Source organism: Hermetia illucens, chromosome 1, assembly GCF_905115235.1.
Source record: "Hermetia illucens chromosome 1, iHerIll2.2.curated.20191125, whole genome shotgun sequence".
NCBI classification, from domain to species: Eukaryota; Metazoa; Arthropoda; class Insecta; order Diptera; family Stratiomyidae; genus Hermetia; species Hermetia illucens.
Window position 1 is genome coordinate 215,198,173 of NC_051849.1, and position 13,703 is coordinate 215,211,875.

Consider the following 13,703-nt stretch of genomic DNA (forward strand, 5'->3'; position numbering starts at 1 on the left):
CGGACCTGGGTCCAGAAAACCAGGTCTACAAAAACGAGTCCTTAAAAAAATATTACAACCCCTTTAAATCCCACCTACCAAAGTTCCGCTAAAATCCAACATTTTTAAATACTCTCAATCACAGCGGTCGTTCATGAGTACGTCAATCCTTGCCAACCCTCACCTTGTGGACCGAACAGTCAATGCAGAGAAGTCAACGGTCAAGCTGTCTGTACATGCCTCCCCGATTATAGTGGAAGCCCGCCAGCATGTCGTCCGGAATGTGTCCTTAGCACAGAATGTCCCTACGACAAGGCCTGCATCAACCAAAAATGTAAAGACCCATGCCCAGGAACTTGTGGAACCAATGCCGAATGTAACGTTCGCAATCATAGTCCATTCTGTGTATGCAAAACTGGTTTTACCGGGGATGCGTTCACCAGATGCTTCCCAATTCCACCACGTAAGACTCTCACTTTATCTTCAGCAAAAACAATGGCTTAAGACTTGATGAAATCCCTTTAGCTCCACCAGTAATTGCACACGAAGAACATCGCGATCCTTGTGTCCCATCGCCTTGCGGACAGAACGCCGAGTGTCGTAATATCAATGGCTCACCATCCTGCTCTTGTTTGCCAACATATATCGGATCCCCACCCAACTGTCGACCTGAGTGTAGCATTAATGCTGAATGCCCAAGCAATAAAGCTTGCATTAACCAAAAATGTGCAGATCCTTGTCCAGGATCTTGCGGAGTAGGAGCTCTTTGCAACGTCATCAATCATGTCCCAAGCTGCACATGCCCCATTGGTTACACAGGAGATCCATTCGCCATATGCAATCCAGCACCGCCGCCTCGTAAGAATCTCGAAATAAGGACATTTAGGTGGCCCCTTTTTTTGAAGTACAATTTGAATCAACCGTCAAAAAAGTGACCACCTAAACTACCTTCATATGAACTCCCTGATCCTCGAACCATGATTTTAATTGTCTCAATTTCAAAGCGGAACCAGTCAAGGATGACCCATGCAATCCCTCACCGTGTGGCCCTAATGCCGTATGCAACGATGGAATTTGTACCTGCCTTCCAGAATACTTTGGAGATCCTTATGCCGGTTGCAGACCAGAGTGCGTCCTCAATTCAGACTGTGCCCGCGATAAAGCCTGCATCCGAAATAAATGTAAAGATCCATGTCCAGGAACCTGCGCTTCAAATGCCCTATGTGATGTGATAAATCATATTCCAATGTGTAGATGTCCCGAAGGCATGACAGGAAATGCTTTTGTATTATGTTCTCCTGTTCCGCGTAAGCTTCTTAGCTATGAGTGCCAAAAAAACCGTGGTCTTATACTCCAAAACTAAATTTCAGCTCCTGTTGTTCAAAACCCTTGCCATCCATCTCCATGCGGACCGAACAGTCAATGTCGCGAAGTGAACCAACAGGCAGTTTGCAGTTGCATTCAAGGATTCATTGGAAGCCCACCGAACTGTCGACCAGAATGTACCGCCAATTCCGACTGTCCACTGACTCTGGCCTGTGTGAATCAGAAATGTAGAGATCCTTGCCCTGGAACGTGCGGACAAAACGCCCGCTGCACTGTTGTGAATCATAATCCCTTCTGCAGTTGTCCTGAACGCTACTCTGGCAATCCATTCATTAGCTGCAGCCCAATAAGTATTCTTTCCAACCCTAAACAAAACCACTCTATTAACATCTCTGAAAAATTAACAGTTGAACCAGTTTTCGATGTGATACCACCGAACCCTTGTCATCCATCGCCATGTGGTCCAAATTCTGAGTGTAAGGCTATTGGCGATTCACCGTCATGCTCATGCCTGAAAGATTTCGTAGGATCCCCGCCCAATTGCCGTCCTGAATGCATCACAAACTCTGAATGTGCCAACCACTTGGCATGTATAAATCAGAAGTGCAAGGACCCATGCCCAGGACTCTGTGGTGCCAATGCCGAGTGTCGTGTTGTTAGTCATACCCCAATGTGCATTTGTATCGCTGGACATACCGGCGATCCATTCACGTATTGTAGTGTACAACGCGATCCTGAACCGGAACATGTGAACCCTTGCAATCCAAGCCCATGTGGAGCTAATGCCATTTGTCGTGAGCAAGGCACTGCTGGAGCTTGTGAATGCTTGCCAGAATACTTTGGCAATCCGTATGAAGGATGTCGACCGGAATGTGTTCTCAACTCAGACTGTCCATCGAATAAGGCTTGTGTTCAGAATAAATGCAAAGATCCATGTCCTGGAAGCTGCGGACAAAATGCCCAATGTCATGTCGTCAACCACTTGCCATCTTGTACCTGTTTCCCGGGATACGTCGGAGATCCATATAGGATTTGTGATCTGCCGCCAAAACGTAAGAAACCTCGCCTTCTAGACTATAAGAAATAGGCCTACATTTTTTTTCTAACCACCTATAAAAATGTACCCCTAACCCCCTTGCAATAGTGAACTATGAATGAAAGTTAAAACCATACACTCTCCCCTTTAGCCCCGGTCCAAGAGTACATTAACCCATGCCAACCATCACCATGTGGCCCCAACAGTCAATGTCGCGAACAAAACGGACAAGCAGTCTGTACCTGCCTCCCCAATTATATAGGAAGCCCGCCAGGATGCCGCCCAGAATGTGTTATGAGTAGTGAGTGTCCCTACGACAAAGCATGCGTGAACCAGAAATGTGTCGATCCTTGCCCGGGAGTTTGTGGAACCAATGCAGAGTGTCATGTACGAAACCATGCGCCTCTGTGTTCTTGCAAACCAGGGTATACCGGAGATGCTTTCACTAGATGCTATCGAATCCCGCCTCCACCACCGCAAATAGAACAAGACCACTACGTGAACCCTTGTGTACCGTCGCCATGTGGCCAGAATGCGGAATGCCGCGACATAAACGGCTCGCCCTCATGCTCTTGCTTACCGACCTACATAGGATCACCACCAAACTGTCGACCTGAATGTACCATCAACGCCGAGTGTCCTAGTGACAAGGCTTGTATTCGAGAAAAATGTGTTGACCCATGCCCAGGATCATGCGGAGTTAGAGCCATTTGTAACGTTATCAACCATACGCCAAGCTGTTCATGCCCACCTGGTCACGTCGGTGATCCATTTGTAGCATGTACTCCCGCGCCTCCACCACCACGTAATATGATCCCCCCAGAAATTGGTCAAGGAAGAAAAGTATCTCTAACTGCCTCCCTTTTTTTAGCTGTGCCAGTCAAGGATGATCCATGCAACCCATCACCCTGCGGTCCTAACGCCGTCTGTAATAATGGAGTGTGCACATGCATCCCAGAATATTCTGGTGATCCATACACAGGATGCAGACCAGAATGCGTCTTGAATTCAGATTGTCCACGAGATAGAGCCTGTATTCGCAACAAATGTGTTGATCCTTGTCCTGGAACTTGCGCTCGAAATGCCCTTTGCGATGTAATCAACCACATACCTATGTGCAGATGTCCTGATGGAATGACCGGAAATGCATTCATTCAATGCAACTCCTTACCTCGTAAGAAATCGCAGTTCTACTAGTCTGGATTCTATGCTCGTCATTTCACGGGGTTTGTCCCAGCTTAAGAGTTTAATCAATTGGTTAACCACCTCCAGCTGAGAGGAAGAAATGGCGAACATACTTATCCAAGCCTGCACCCATTGCCTGAAACTTACTAGAATTATTCTTGCAGCAACGATTGTCCAAAATCCATGCCACCCATCCCCATGCGGACCAAATAGTTTGTGTCGTGAAATCAACCAACAAGCTGTTTGCTCTTGCATTCAAGGATTCATAGGAAGCCCGCCAAACTGCAGACCAGAATGTACGACCAACTCTGACTGTCCACTGAACATGGCCTGTTTGAATCAAAAATGTCGCGATCCTTGCCCAGGCACTTGCGGCGTAGGAGCCCGCTGTACAGTAGTAAATCACAATCCATTCTGCATTTGTCCAGACCGATACACTGGAAACCCATTCGTTAGCTGTACACCAATAAGTAACTATGATCCCTCCCTTCGTTTAGGAACAACTATTACCTTATATTTATTCATCCTAGTTCAACCACTGCAAGAAGAACCACCGAAGAATCCTTGCCAACCTTCACCATGTGGCCCTAACTCTGAATGCAAACCAATCGGTGACTCACCGTCCTGCTCCTGCCTCGCCGAGTTTGTAGGATCACCACCGAACTGTAGACCAGAATGCGTGACTAGCTCTGAATGCGCCAATCATCTGGCATGCATCAACCAAAAATGTAAGGATCCATGTCCTGGCCTATGCGGCGTCAATGCAGTATGCCATGTCATCAGCCACACAGCCACGTGCAGTTGCAATCCAGGACATACAGGAGATCCGTTTAGTCACTGTTCAATTGTCCAGGAGTCACCTCCTGAACGCCCCAACCCATGCAATCCAAGTCCTTGTGGGGCCAATGCAATTTGCCGCGAACAAAATGGAGCCGGAGCTTGTCAGTGCTTGCCCGAGTACTTTGGAAATCCCTATGAAGGTTGCCGTCCAGAGTGTGTACTCAATTCCGATTGTCCTTCGAATTTGGCTTGTATTCAGAACAAATGCAAAGATCCTTGCCCTGGAACTTGCGGACAAAATGCTCTCTGTCATGTTGTGAATCATCTACCTCAATGTGAATGTATTACAGGATTTAGCGGAGACCCGTATAGATACTGCAGTGTCATTGAACAACGTAAGGCCCCTTTTTTAATAAATGGCCCAACCCCCCTAGTGCTCCTTAATAGGATTTAAATCAAAAAATATTAAGATAAGAACTTAAGTCGTCAAACAATGCTTTACCAAATGCTACAATCATCATCGTTCATGCAGCCTTTTCGGCTTACTGAGCTTGATAAACTAACTAACGCAAATAAGCTTGATGAAGGCCACTAAGCCTTCTCAAACTAACATTCATGGCTTACTTCATATTTTTGCTTCTCCTTCAATCGTTTACAATCTTCTCATTTCTACACAAAACAGCTGTAGTCCATGAGTACGTGAATCCTTGCGTGCCATCCCCATGCGGCCCGAACAGTCAATGCAGAGAGCAGAACGAACAGGCCATTTGTTCCTGCCTACCAACCTACATTGGAACGCCACCTGCTTGCCGACCAGAATGTGTTATCAGTAGTGAGTGCCCATACGACAAAGCCTGTGTCAATCAAAAATGTGTCGACCCTTGTCCTGGAGTATGCGGAACCAATGCTCAATGCCATGTTCGCAATCACAGTCCACTATGCTCATGCATTCAAGGATACACAGGCGATCCGTTCATTAGATGTTCGCCAATACCTCGTAAGCCCCTCAGCTGCCAAACTAAATATTGTTCCGCGTATGTAACAATCGTTTTTGTAGCTCCACCTCCACCGGTTCAACTGGAAGAGTACCATAACCCATGCGTGCCTTCGCCGTGCGGACTGAATGCAGTATGCCGCGATGTCAACGGATCACCGTCTTGCTCTTGCCTACCCACCTACATCGGTTCGCCACCAAATTGTCACCCAGAGTGCACAATAAATGCGGAATGTCCAAGCAACAAAGCCTGTATCAGAGAGAAATGCCAGGATCCATGCCCAGGCTCATGCGGTTTCAGGGCTATTTGCACGGTCATAAACCATACACCAAGTTGCACCTGTCCAAGTGGTTATACCGGAGATCCATTCACGATTTGTAATGTAGCTCCTCCCCCACCACGTAAGCTACACACAACTCCTTGAGAGACTTCTCTAAGAACAAATCCTTTATTTCATCTAGCGCCAGTTAAGGATGATCCTTGCAACCCATCACCGTGTGGACCTAATGCTGTTTGCAACGATGGTACATGCACTTGTATTGCGGAATACCATGGCGACCCTTACGTTGGTTGTCGCCCTGAATGCGTACTTAATTCGGATTGCCCTAGAGATAAGGCATGCATCCGCAACAAATGTATTGATCCTTGTCCTGGAACCTGTGGTACCCAAGCCATCTGTGATGTCTTCAATCACATCCCAATGTGTAGATGTCCTGAAGGCATGACTGGAAATGCATTTATACAATGTAGTCCGGTGCCACGTAAGCATACGATTGAAAATTTTGTGTGTTCCTTGTGTAATTCCTCCTTCTTCAGCGCCCGTTGTACAAAATCCTTGCCAACCATCACCGTGCGGTCCGAACAGTCAATGTCGTGAGATCAACCAACAAGCAGTCTGTTCATGTATCGAAGGATTCATCGGTAGCCCACCAAATTGCCGTCCAGAATGTACCTCTAATTCGGAGTGTTCGTTGAGCACAGCCTGTATCAACCAAAAATGCAGAGATCCATGTCCTGGCACCTGTGGCATCAACGCCAAATGTTCCGTTGTTAATCACAGCCCATTCTGCGTTTGTCCAGATCGCCAGACTGGAAATCCATTCATCGCCTGCTCGCCAATAAGTATTTTAACTTGTCACCTTTGCTAGTCCCAGCATAACCGTTGCCCTTTTTTATCAGTTCAACCAGTGGTCCAGGATGTACCAAAGAATCCTTGCTACCCATCACCATGTGGACCAAACTCTGAATGTCGCGCCGTGGGAGACTCACCATCTTGCTCTTGCTTACCGGAATTCATAGGAACACCACCCAATTGTCGTCCGGAATGCGTAACTAGTTCAGAATGCGCAAGCAACCTAGCCTGTATCAACCAGAAATGCAAAGATCCTTGCCCAGGACTCTGTGGCACGAACGCTGAATGCAGAGTTATAAGCCATAGTCCTATTTGCCTCTGTCTCGCAGGACACACTGGAGATCCATTTACTTATTGTGGAGTCCAACAGGAACCTGTAATAGAGAAACTGGAACCATGCAACCCGAACCCGTGCGGATCAAATGCCATTTGTCAAGTTCATAATGGAGCAGGATCATGTCAGTGTCAACCTGAATATTACGGTAATCCTTACGAAGGATGTCGCCCAGAATGCACCGTCAATTCAGACTGTCCATCAAACAAGGCTTGTGTGCAGAATAAATGTCGCGATCCATGTCCTGGCACATGCGGTCAGAACGCAGAGTGTCATGTTGTCAATCATCTACCAGTTTGCACGTGTTATGCTGGATACACGGGTGATCCTTACAGACTCTGTACTCGCCCGCCAGAACGTAAGGCTTCTTTTTGCAATTAAGCGATTCTAACAAAAAACTAATCAATTTGACAATGAACGTTGTATTTCCTGAATCCTTCTGCGGTAACATAACTTATTTTCCTCCCTCGTCCTTTAGCTGTCGTGCACGAATACGTGAACCCCTGCGTGCCATCACCATGCGGACCGAATAGTCAATGCAGGGAACAGAACGGCCAGGCAATCTGCTCATGTCTTCCAGAATACATCGGAACACCACCAGGATGTCGTCCAGAATGTGTCATCAACAGCGAATGTCCATATGATAAGGCTTGCGTCAACCAGAAATGCGTTGATCCTTGCCCAGGCGCATGTGGTACCAATGCCCAGTGTCATGTCCGCAACCATAGTCCATTGTGTTCATGCTTACCAGGATATACTGGTGATGCATTCACACGATGCTTCCCGATACCTCGTAAGAAACTCAGGAGGAGTACAATCTGACAGAGACCTCTCTAAAAAAATTGATTTTTTTTAGCTCCTCCACCAGAAATTGTCCATGATGTGGTAAGAGATCCTTGTATACCGTCTCCCTGTGGACAAAATGCCCAATGCAGAGTTATCAGCGGTAGCGCATCCTGTTCATGTTTAACTGGATACTTTGGAGCCCCACCAAACTGTCGCCCCGAATGTGTAGTTAACTCGGACTGTGCTAGCAATAAGGCATGTGTACGCGAACATTGTATCGATCCTTGCCCTGGATCATGCGGTGTCAACGCGTTGTGTACTGTAAATAACCACACGCCATTGTGCTCATGTCCGTCTGGCTACACGGGCGATCCATTCACTTCGTGTCACATACAACCCCCACCACCACGTAAGGAACCCACCTTGTCAAAGTTGATCTTTTCCTTATTAAAATGTCCTTAAATATATCAGCGCCTGTCAAGGATGACCCATGCAACCCATCACCTTGTGGACCAAACGGCGTGTGCAACAACGGTGTATGTACTTGCCTGCCGGAGTACCTTGGAGACCCTTACTCTGGTTGCCGTCCAGAATGTGTTCTCAACACAGACTGCCCACGAGATAAGGCTTGCATTAATAGGAAGTGCGTTGATCCTTGTCCAGGAACGTGCGGTCAAAATGCAATATGCGACGTGATTAATCATATCCCAATGTGTAGCTGCCCCAACGATATGACTGGAAATGCTTTCGTCCTTTGCAGCCCGATACCAAGTAACAATTTAGCCATAAGCTCTTTTAAGGATTCGTTACTCAACTGAATCCCTTTCAGAACCAGTGATTACAAATCCTTGTCACCCATCGCCTTGTGGCCCGAACAGTCAATGCCACGAAGTCAACCAGCAAGCTATTTGCGCTTGTATTCAAGGATATGTCGGAAGCCCACCCACGTGTAGACCAGAATGTACATCCAATTCAGAATGTGCTCCACATCTGGCTTGTTTGAATCAGAAATGTCGGGACCCATGTCCTGGCACCTGTGGTCGCAATGCCAGGTGTAACGTAGTCAACCATAATCCATTCTGTAGTTGCATCAGCGGATATACTGGCGATCCGTTTACATTTTGCCAGCCTACAGGTAGACCTCAGCGAATACTAGGGGACAAATTGGGAAAAGATTTGGTTCTTGGTAGATAATCAGCTCCAGGAAGTCTAAGTCTGATTTTGATGGTCATGTCCTTGTTTTGTTGTGTTTCTTGAAATTGTCAATAGTGTGCCGAGAGAGTACCTAGAACCATTTGTCTTCTCAATTGTCTCCTTTTAAAAAAGTGCTATGTGCTAAAATGTCTTCTTATAGTCAAACCTGTTGTCCACGACGTTGTACCCAAGGACCCATGTCGCCCGTCACCCTGTGGCCCGAACTCCGAATGCAAAGCAATCGGCGATGCACCATCATGTTCTTGCCTTGCAGAATTCGTCGGTAGTCCACCAAATTGTCGACCCGAATGTGTCACCAGCTCTGAATGTGCCAGTCATTTGGCTTGCATCAATCAAAAGTGTAAAGATCCATGCCCAGGTCTCTGTGGAGCCAATGCTGAGTGTCATGTTGTCAGCCACACCCCTATGTGTCTGTGTGCTGCAGGTCATACTGGCGATCCTTTCTCACAGTGCTACATTCTGAAGGATCCTCAGCCAACGGAACTTATTGCCCCATGCAGTCCAAACCCGTGTGGAGTCAATGCAATCTGTCGCGAACAGAATGGAGCAGGTGCATGTCAGTGCTTGCCAGAATACTTTGGAAATCCTTATGAAGGTTGCAAACCGGAATGTGTCATAAACTCTGATTGTCCTTCGAATAAGGCATGTGTACAAAATAAATGTCGCGATCCTTGTCCTGGAATCTGCGGTGTTAATGCTGAATGTTACACTAGGAACCATGTACCGTCTTGTAATTGCATTGTAGGATATGTAGGAGACCCCTACCGCTATTGTAGCAGACCAGCCGATCGTAAGCGTTTTTTTAGCTATTTTCTAAATATTTACCTTAAGAGATCCTTAAAAATGTTGGCGTAGGCAAATCTATGAAGTGTTTAGTTAAGTTTCCACCAGGAATTTACAATTGATACCAATTTTCTTCCTCTAGCTTTACCACCGCCAGAATACGTAAATCCATGCCAACCATCACCATGTGGTCCCAACAGTCAATGTCGGGAGAATGGCGACCAAGCAATTTGCAGTTGCCTCCCGTCATTCTTTGGCAATCCACCGGCATGTCGACCAGAATGTGTCCTTAGCTCTGAATGTCCATCGGACAAAGCCTGCGTCAACCAGAAATGTGAAGATCCATGCCCAGGAACCTGTGGAATTAACGCCGAATGTCATGTTCGAAACCACATTCCGTTGTGTTCATGTAAACCAGGCTTTACCGGAGAAGCGTTCAGCAGATGTTACCCACCACCGCCAGTCTACACTCCAGTGGAAGAAGAAAAGCACAGAGATCCTTGCTATCCATCGCCCTGCGGTCCATACTCGCATTGCCGTGAACAAAATGGAGCACCAATTTGTTCATGTTTGGAAACGTACATTGGAGCTCCACCAAATTGCCGACCGGAATGTACCATCAGCGCTGAATGTCCTAGCAACAAGGCATGCATTCGGGAGAAATGTGTTGATCCATGTCCAGGATCTTGTGGATTTAGTGCCATCTGTAATGTTATTAATCATACTCCAAGCTGTACGTGTCCACAAGGCTACGTTGGTGACCCATTCGTAAGCTGCAGATTGGCACCGCCACCACCACCACCGCCAAGTAAGTAGCCCCTCCTTTGACCACTAGCAATGAAGGAGAAGATTCTCACCGTTCTATATATCCTGATTAAAAATTTTTACCATTCACTCTTCCCAGGAGATGAACTACCAAAAGACCCATGCCATCCATCGCCATGCGGCCAAAATGCTGTTTGCAACGGAGGACAGTGCTCATGTATTCCTGAATATCACGGTGACCCATACTCTTACCAGGGATGTCGTCCCGAATGTGTCCTCAACTCAGACTGCTCCCGTGACAAGGCTTGCGTACGTAACAAATGCGTTGATCCTTGCCCTGGAACTTGCGGACAAAATGCTCTTTGCGACGTGGTTAACCACATCGCTATGTGCAGATGTCCAGACGATATGACTGGAGATGCATTCATCAGCTGCCGAGCAATTCCAAGTAAGATAATGTCTTTAGTTTTGGACCAACAGATCGCTTATCAATCTTTTGTATAGAACTGCCTCCAGCACCACAGAATCCTTGCCTGCCATCACCATGTGGACCAAACAGTCAGTGCCGTGAACATAATCAACAGGCGATCTGCTCATGCTTGTCAGGATTCATGGGAGCACCACCAAATTGCCGACTGGAATGCTACTCAGATTCAGACTGTTCTCAAATACATTCATGCGTCAATCATAAATGCGTTGATCCTTGCCCAGGCAAATGTGGAATCAATGCTGAATGTCATACCGTGCAACATCGAGCCCTTTGCCAGTGTATCCCTGGATACAGTGGCGATCCATTCACCTTCTGTCGCCCGATTGGTAAGTCTCAAGTATTTCAAATTTAGGGTCCCAATTACTAAAGTAAGGTTTTGTTGTTCCAGAAATCCAACCACCTGTGCACGACGATCCATGCAACCCATCACCGTGCGGCCTGAATGCTGAGTGCAGAAACCTCAACGGTCAAGCACAATGCTCCTGCCTGCCAGAGTTCCTTGGCTCCCCACCAAATTGTCGCCCTGAATGTGTCACGAATGATGAGTGTGCATACAACAAGGCTTGCATCAACCGAAAATGCGCTGATCCTTGCGTCGGATCCTGCGGTGATAATGCCAACTGCATTGTTTCTGCTCACATTCCAAATTGCGTATGTCAACCCGGTTTCGTCGGTGATCCATTCTTCCGATGTGTCAAGGAACAAGTTCCAGTTGTTATAGAGGAACCAAGGACCCCATGTGATCCATCCCCATGTGGTACCAACGCTAATTGTCGTTTGTACAATAACAACTTTGTATGCGAGTGTATTCAGGACTACTTTGGCAATCCATATGAAGGATGCCGACCGGAATGTATTGGAAATAGCGAATGCGCGTCAAACAAGGCTTGTATCAAACTTAGATGTCAAGATCCATGCCCTGGAGTGTGTGGCTTTGAAGCTCTTTGTACAGTAACCAACCACATCCCAGTATGTACCTGCCCAAGCGGACTTACCGGAGATCCATTCAGACAATGCCTTGCTATCGTCCAAAAGGAAGAACCGGTTGAACACAAAGACCCATGCTACCCATCTCCATGCGGATTGAATTCGATTTGCAGAAACGTCAGAGGAAACGCTGTGTGTGAATGCTTGCCAGGATACTTCGGAAATCCAACCGGAGCTGGCTGCAAACCTGAATGTACCCTCAGCTCTGACTGTCCAACAGACAAGGCCTGCGTTAATACAAAGTGTGTAGACCCATGTCCTGGTGTCTGCGGCTACGGTGCTCAATGCAGAACTGTCAATCACAATCCAATCTGCACATGTCCAGTGAACATGATCGGAAATCCGTTCGTTGAATGTCATACACCACCCAAGGACGAGCCACAAGATCCTTGCAACCCGTCACCTTGTCGCGTCAATGGAATTTGTCGTGTTGTGGGCGCAGCCGCTGTTTGCTCATATCCTGAATGTGTCACCAATGAAGATTGCTCTTTCGATCGTGCTTGCGTCAATCAGAAATGCAGAGATCCTTGCGTAAATGCTTGCGGTGTCAACGCTATCTGCAAGGCTATTAACCACAAGGCGGTTTGCACTTGCCCAACTGGATATTATGGATCGCCATTCATTGAATGCACACGACAAGCAGATGTTATCGTACCAAAACCGGAATGCACCAGGGATGAGGAATGCTCGAATGATAAGGCTTGCATCAATCAGGAATGTAGGAATCCTTGCTCTCAAGGAAAGGTTTGCGGTGAAAATGCCAAGTGCCATGTTCAGTTGCATCGTCCGTTGTGCGTGTGTCATGAAGGATACACTGGAAATGCTCAAGTTTTCTGTCATTTGCGTGAGTATCCTGTCGATTCTTGGATTTTTTGTAGTTGATCCAGGGTGCAGCCAATAGTAGTGAGCTACAATCCTAGCAACGCCTCTTTGGTTGGAGTCTTGCTGGGTTCAAGGCTTACCAATGCGACCAAACTGCACGACACTAAAAAAATCGTAACCTTTGAGTTCAAAGAGAGTGAAAATTCGTCCTTTTTTGTTTTCAGTTGGATGTCGATCGGACGAGGAATGTCCAGCCACCCAGGCTTGCGTTAACACCCAATGCGTCGACCCATGTACGTTCACTCAATGCGGTACGAATGCCTTCTGTCGAGCCGATTACAACCACAAGGCTCGATGCCATTGTCTGGAAGGATACCGTGGAAATCCACTGATTCGCTGCGAGAGACCTGAGTGTACCACAGATATAGAGTGTCCTTACAACCTAGCCTGTATGCAAGAACGATGCCAAGATCCTTGCGACTGCGGTATTGGTGCCCAATGTCGCGTTGATAATCATAGACCACAATGCAGATGTCCACCAGGATATACTGGAAATCCACGCGAGAAGTGTACACCAAGTAATTGAACCAATGCACTGATCCAAGGACTCATTTACTAACCCAAATCCGGCCTTCAATTTCAGTTCCTTTGCTGGATACCTCAAAATGCACTGTCGATGCTGACTGTCCTAGCAAGCTTGCATGCTTCAGTGGTGAATGCAAGAATCCATGCCACGTAACGAAACCATGTGGCGTCTACGCTACCTGCCAAGTGGTCGACACACTGCCTCTAAGGACAATGGTTTGTCAATGTGAGCCAGGATATGTGGGCGATGCCGATGTTGGTTGCAGAAAAGGTAAAAATTTGTTGCTTCTTGTTTCTCGCTTTTGGTATTTATCGAATAATCCAATTTTTGTTCAATGAGAATTTCCAGGAGTTGTGTGCAGTTGTACATATCCGCATGTAAATATTTTCTGCACAAAATTCTGTGTGTGTCACTGCAAAATACAAGATACATTCACAAATGATTGCATCCGTAGCTCCTTTTTTAGTTCAGTCTAAGCTTATTTTGGCGCTCAGTCTTCATT

The 13,703-nt window shown here is 46.9% G+C and overlaps 1 protein-coding gene across 14 annotated transcripts in view; it reads left to right on the plus strand.

Annotated features, from left to right (window-relative positions):
• The window catches only part of LOC119655867, a 290,524-nt gene that overhangs the window by 258,182 nt on the left and 18,639 nt on the right, over positions 1–13,703 (plus strand). For 4 of the 14 annotated variants that reach the window (XM_038061994.1, XM_038062011.1, XM_038062092.1 and 1 more), the window contains 25 exons: positions 125–442; positions 505–837; positions 984–1,286; positions 1,350–1,655; positions 1,713–2,357; positions 2,493–3,146; positions 3,213–3,515; positions 3,691–3,996; positions 4,057–4,701; positions 4,989–5,303; positions 5,364–5,702; positions 5,763–6,062; positions 6,118–6,423; positions 6,481–7,125; positions 7,246–7,560; positions 7,624–7,962; positions 8,025–8,324; positions 8,383–8,688; positions 8,908–9,558; positions 9,694–10,359; positions 10,456–10,764; positions 10,821–11,132; positions 11,195–12,637; positions 12,840–13,193; positions 13,259–13,471. In XM_038061994.1, the coding sequence (XP_037917922.1) occupies positions 125–442; positions 505–837; positions 984–1,286; positions 1,350–1,655; positions 1,713–2,357; positions 2,493–3,146; positions 3,213–3,515; positions 3,691–3,996; positions 4,057–4,701; positions 4,989–5,303; positions 5,364–5,702; positions 5,763–6,062; positions 6,118–6,423; positions 6,481–7,125; positions 7,246–7,560; positions 7,624–7,962; positions 8,025–8,324; positions 8,383–8,688; positions 8,908–9,558; positions 9,694–10,359; positions 10,456–10,764; positions 10,821–11,132; positions 11,195–12,637; positions 12,840–13,193; positions 13,259–13,471 (10,926 nt within the window). Of the gene's footprint in view, positions 1–124; positions 443–504; positions 838–983; positions 1,287–1,349; positions 2,358–2,492; positions 3,147–3,212; positions 3,516–3,690; positions 3,997–4,056; positions 4,702–4,988; positions 5,304–5,363; positions 5,703–5,762; positions 6,063–6,117; positions 6,424–6,480; positions 7,126–7,245; positions 7,561–7,623; positions 7,963–8,024; positions 8,325–8,382; positions 8,689–8,907; positions 9,559–9,693; positions 10,360–10,455; positions 10,765–10,820; positions 11,133–11,194; positions 12,638–12,839; positions 13,194–13,258; positions 13,472–13,703 lie in introns of all 14 variants that reach the window. The other 10 variants (XM_038062030.1, XM_038062060.1, XM_038062070.1 and 7 more) reach the window with 7 other exon arrangements.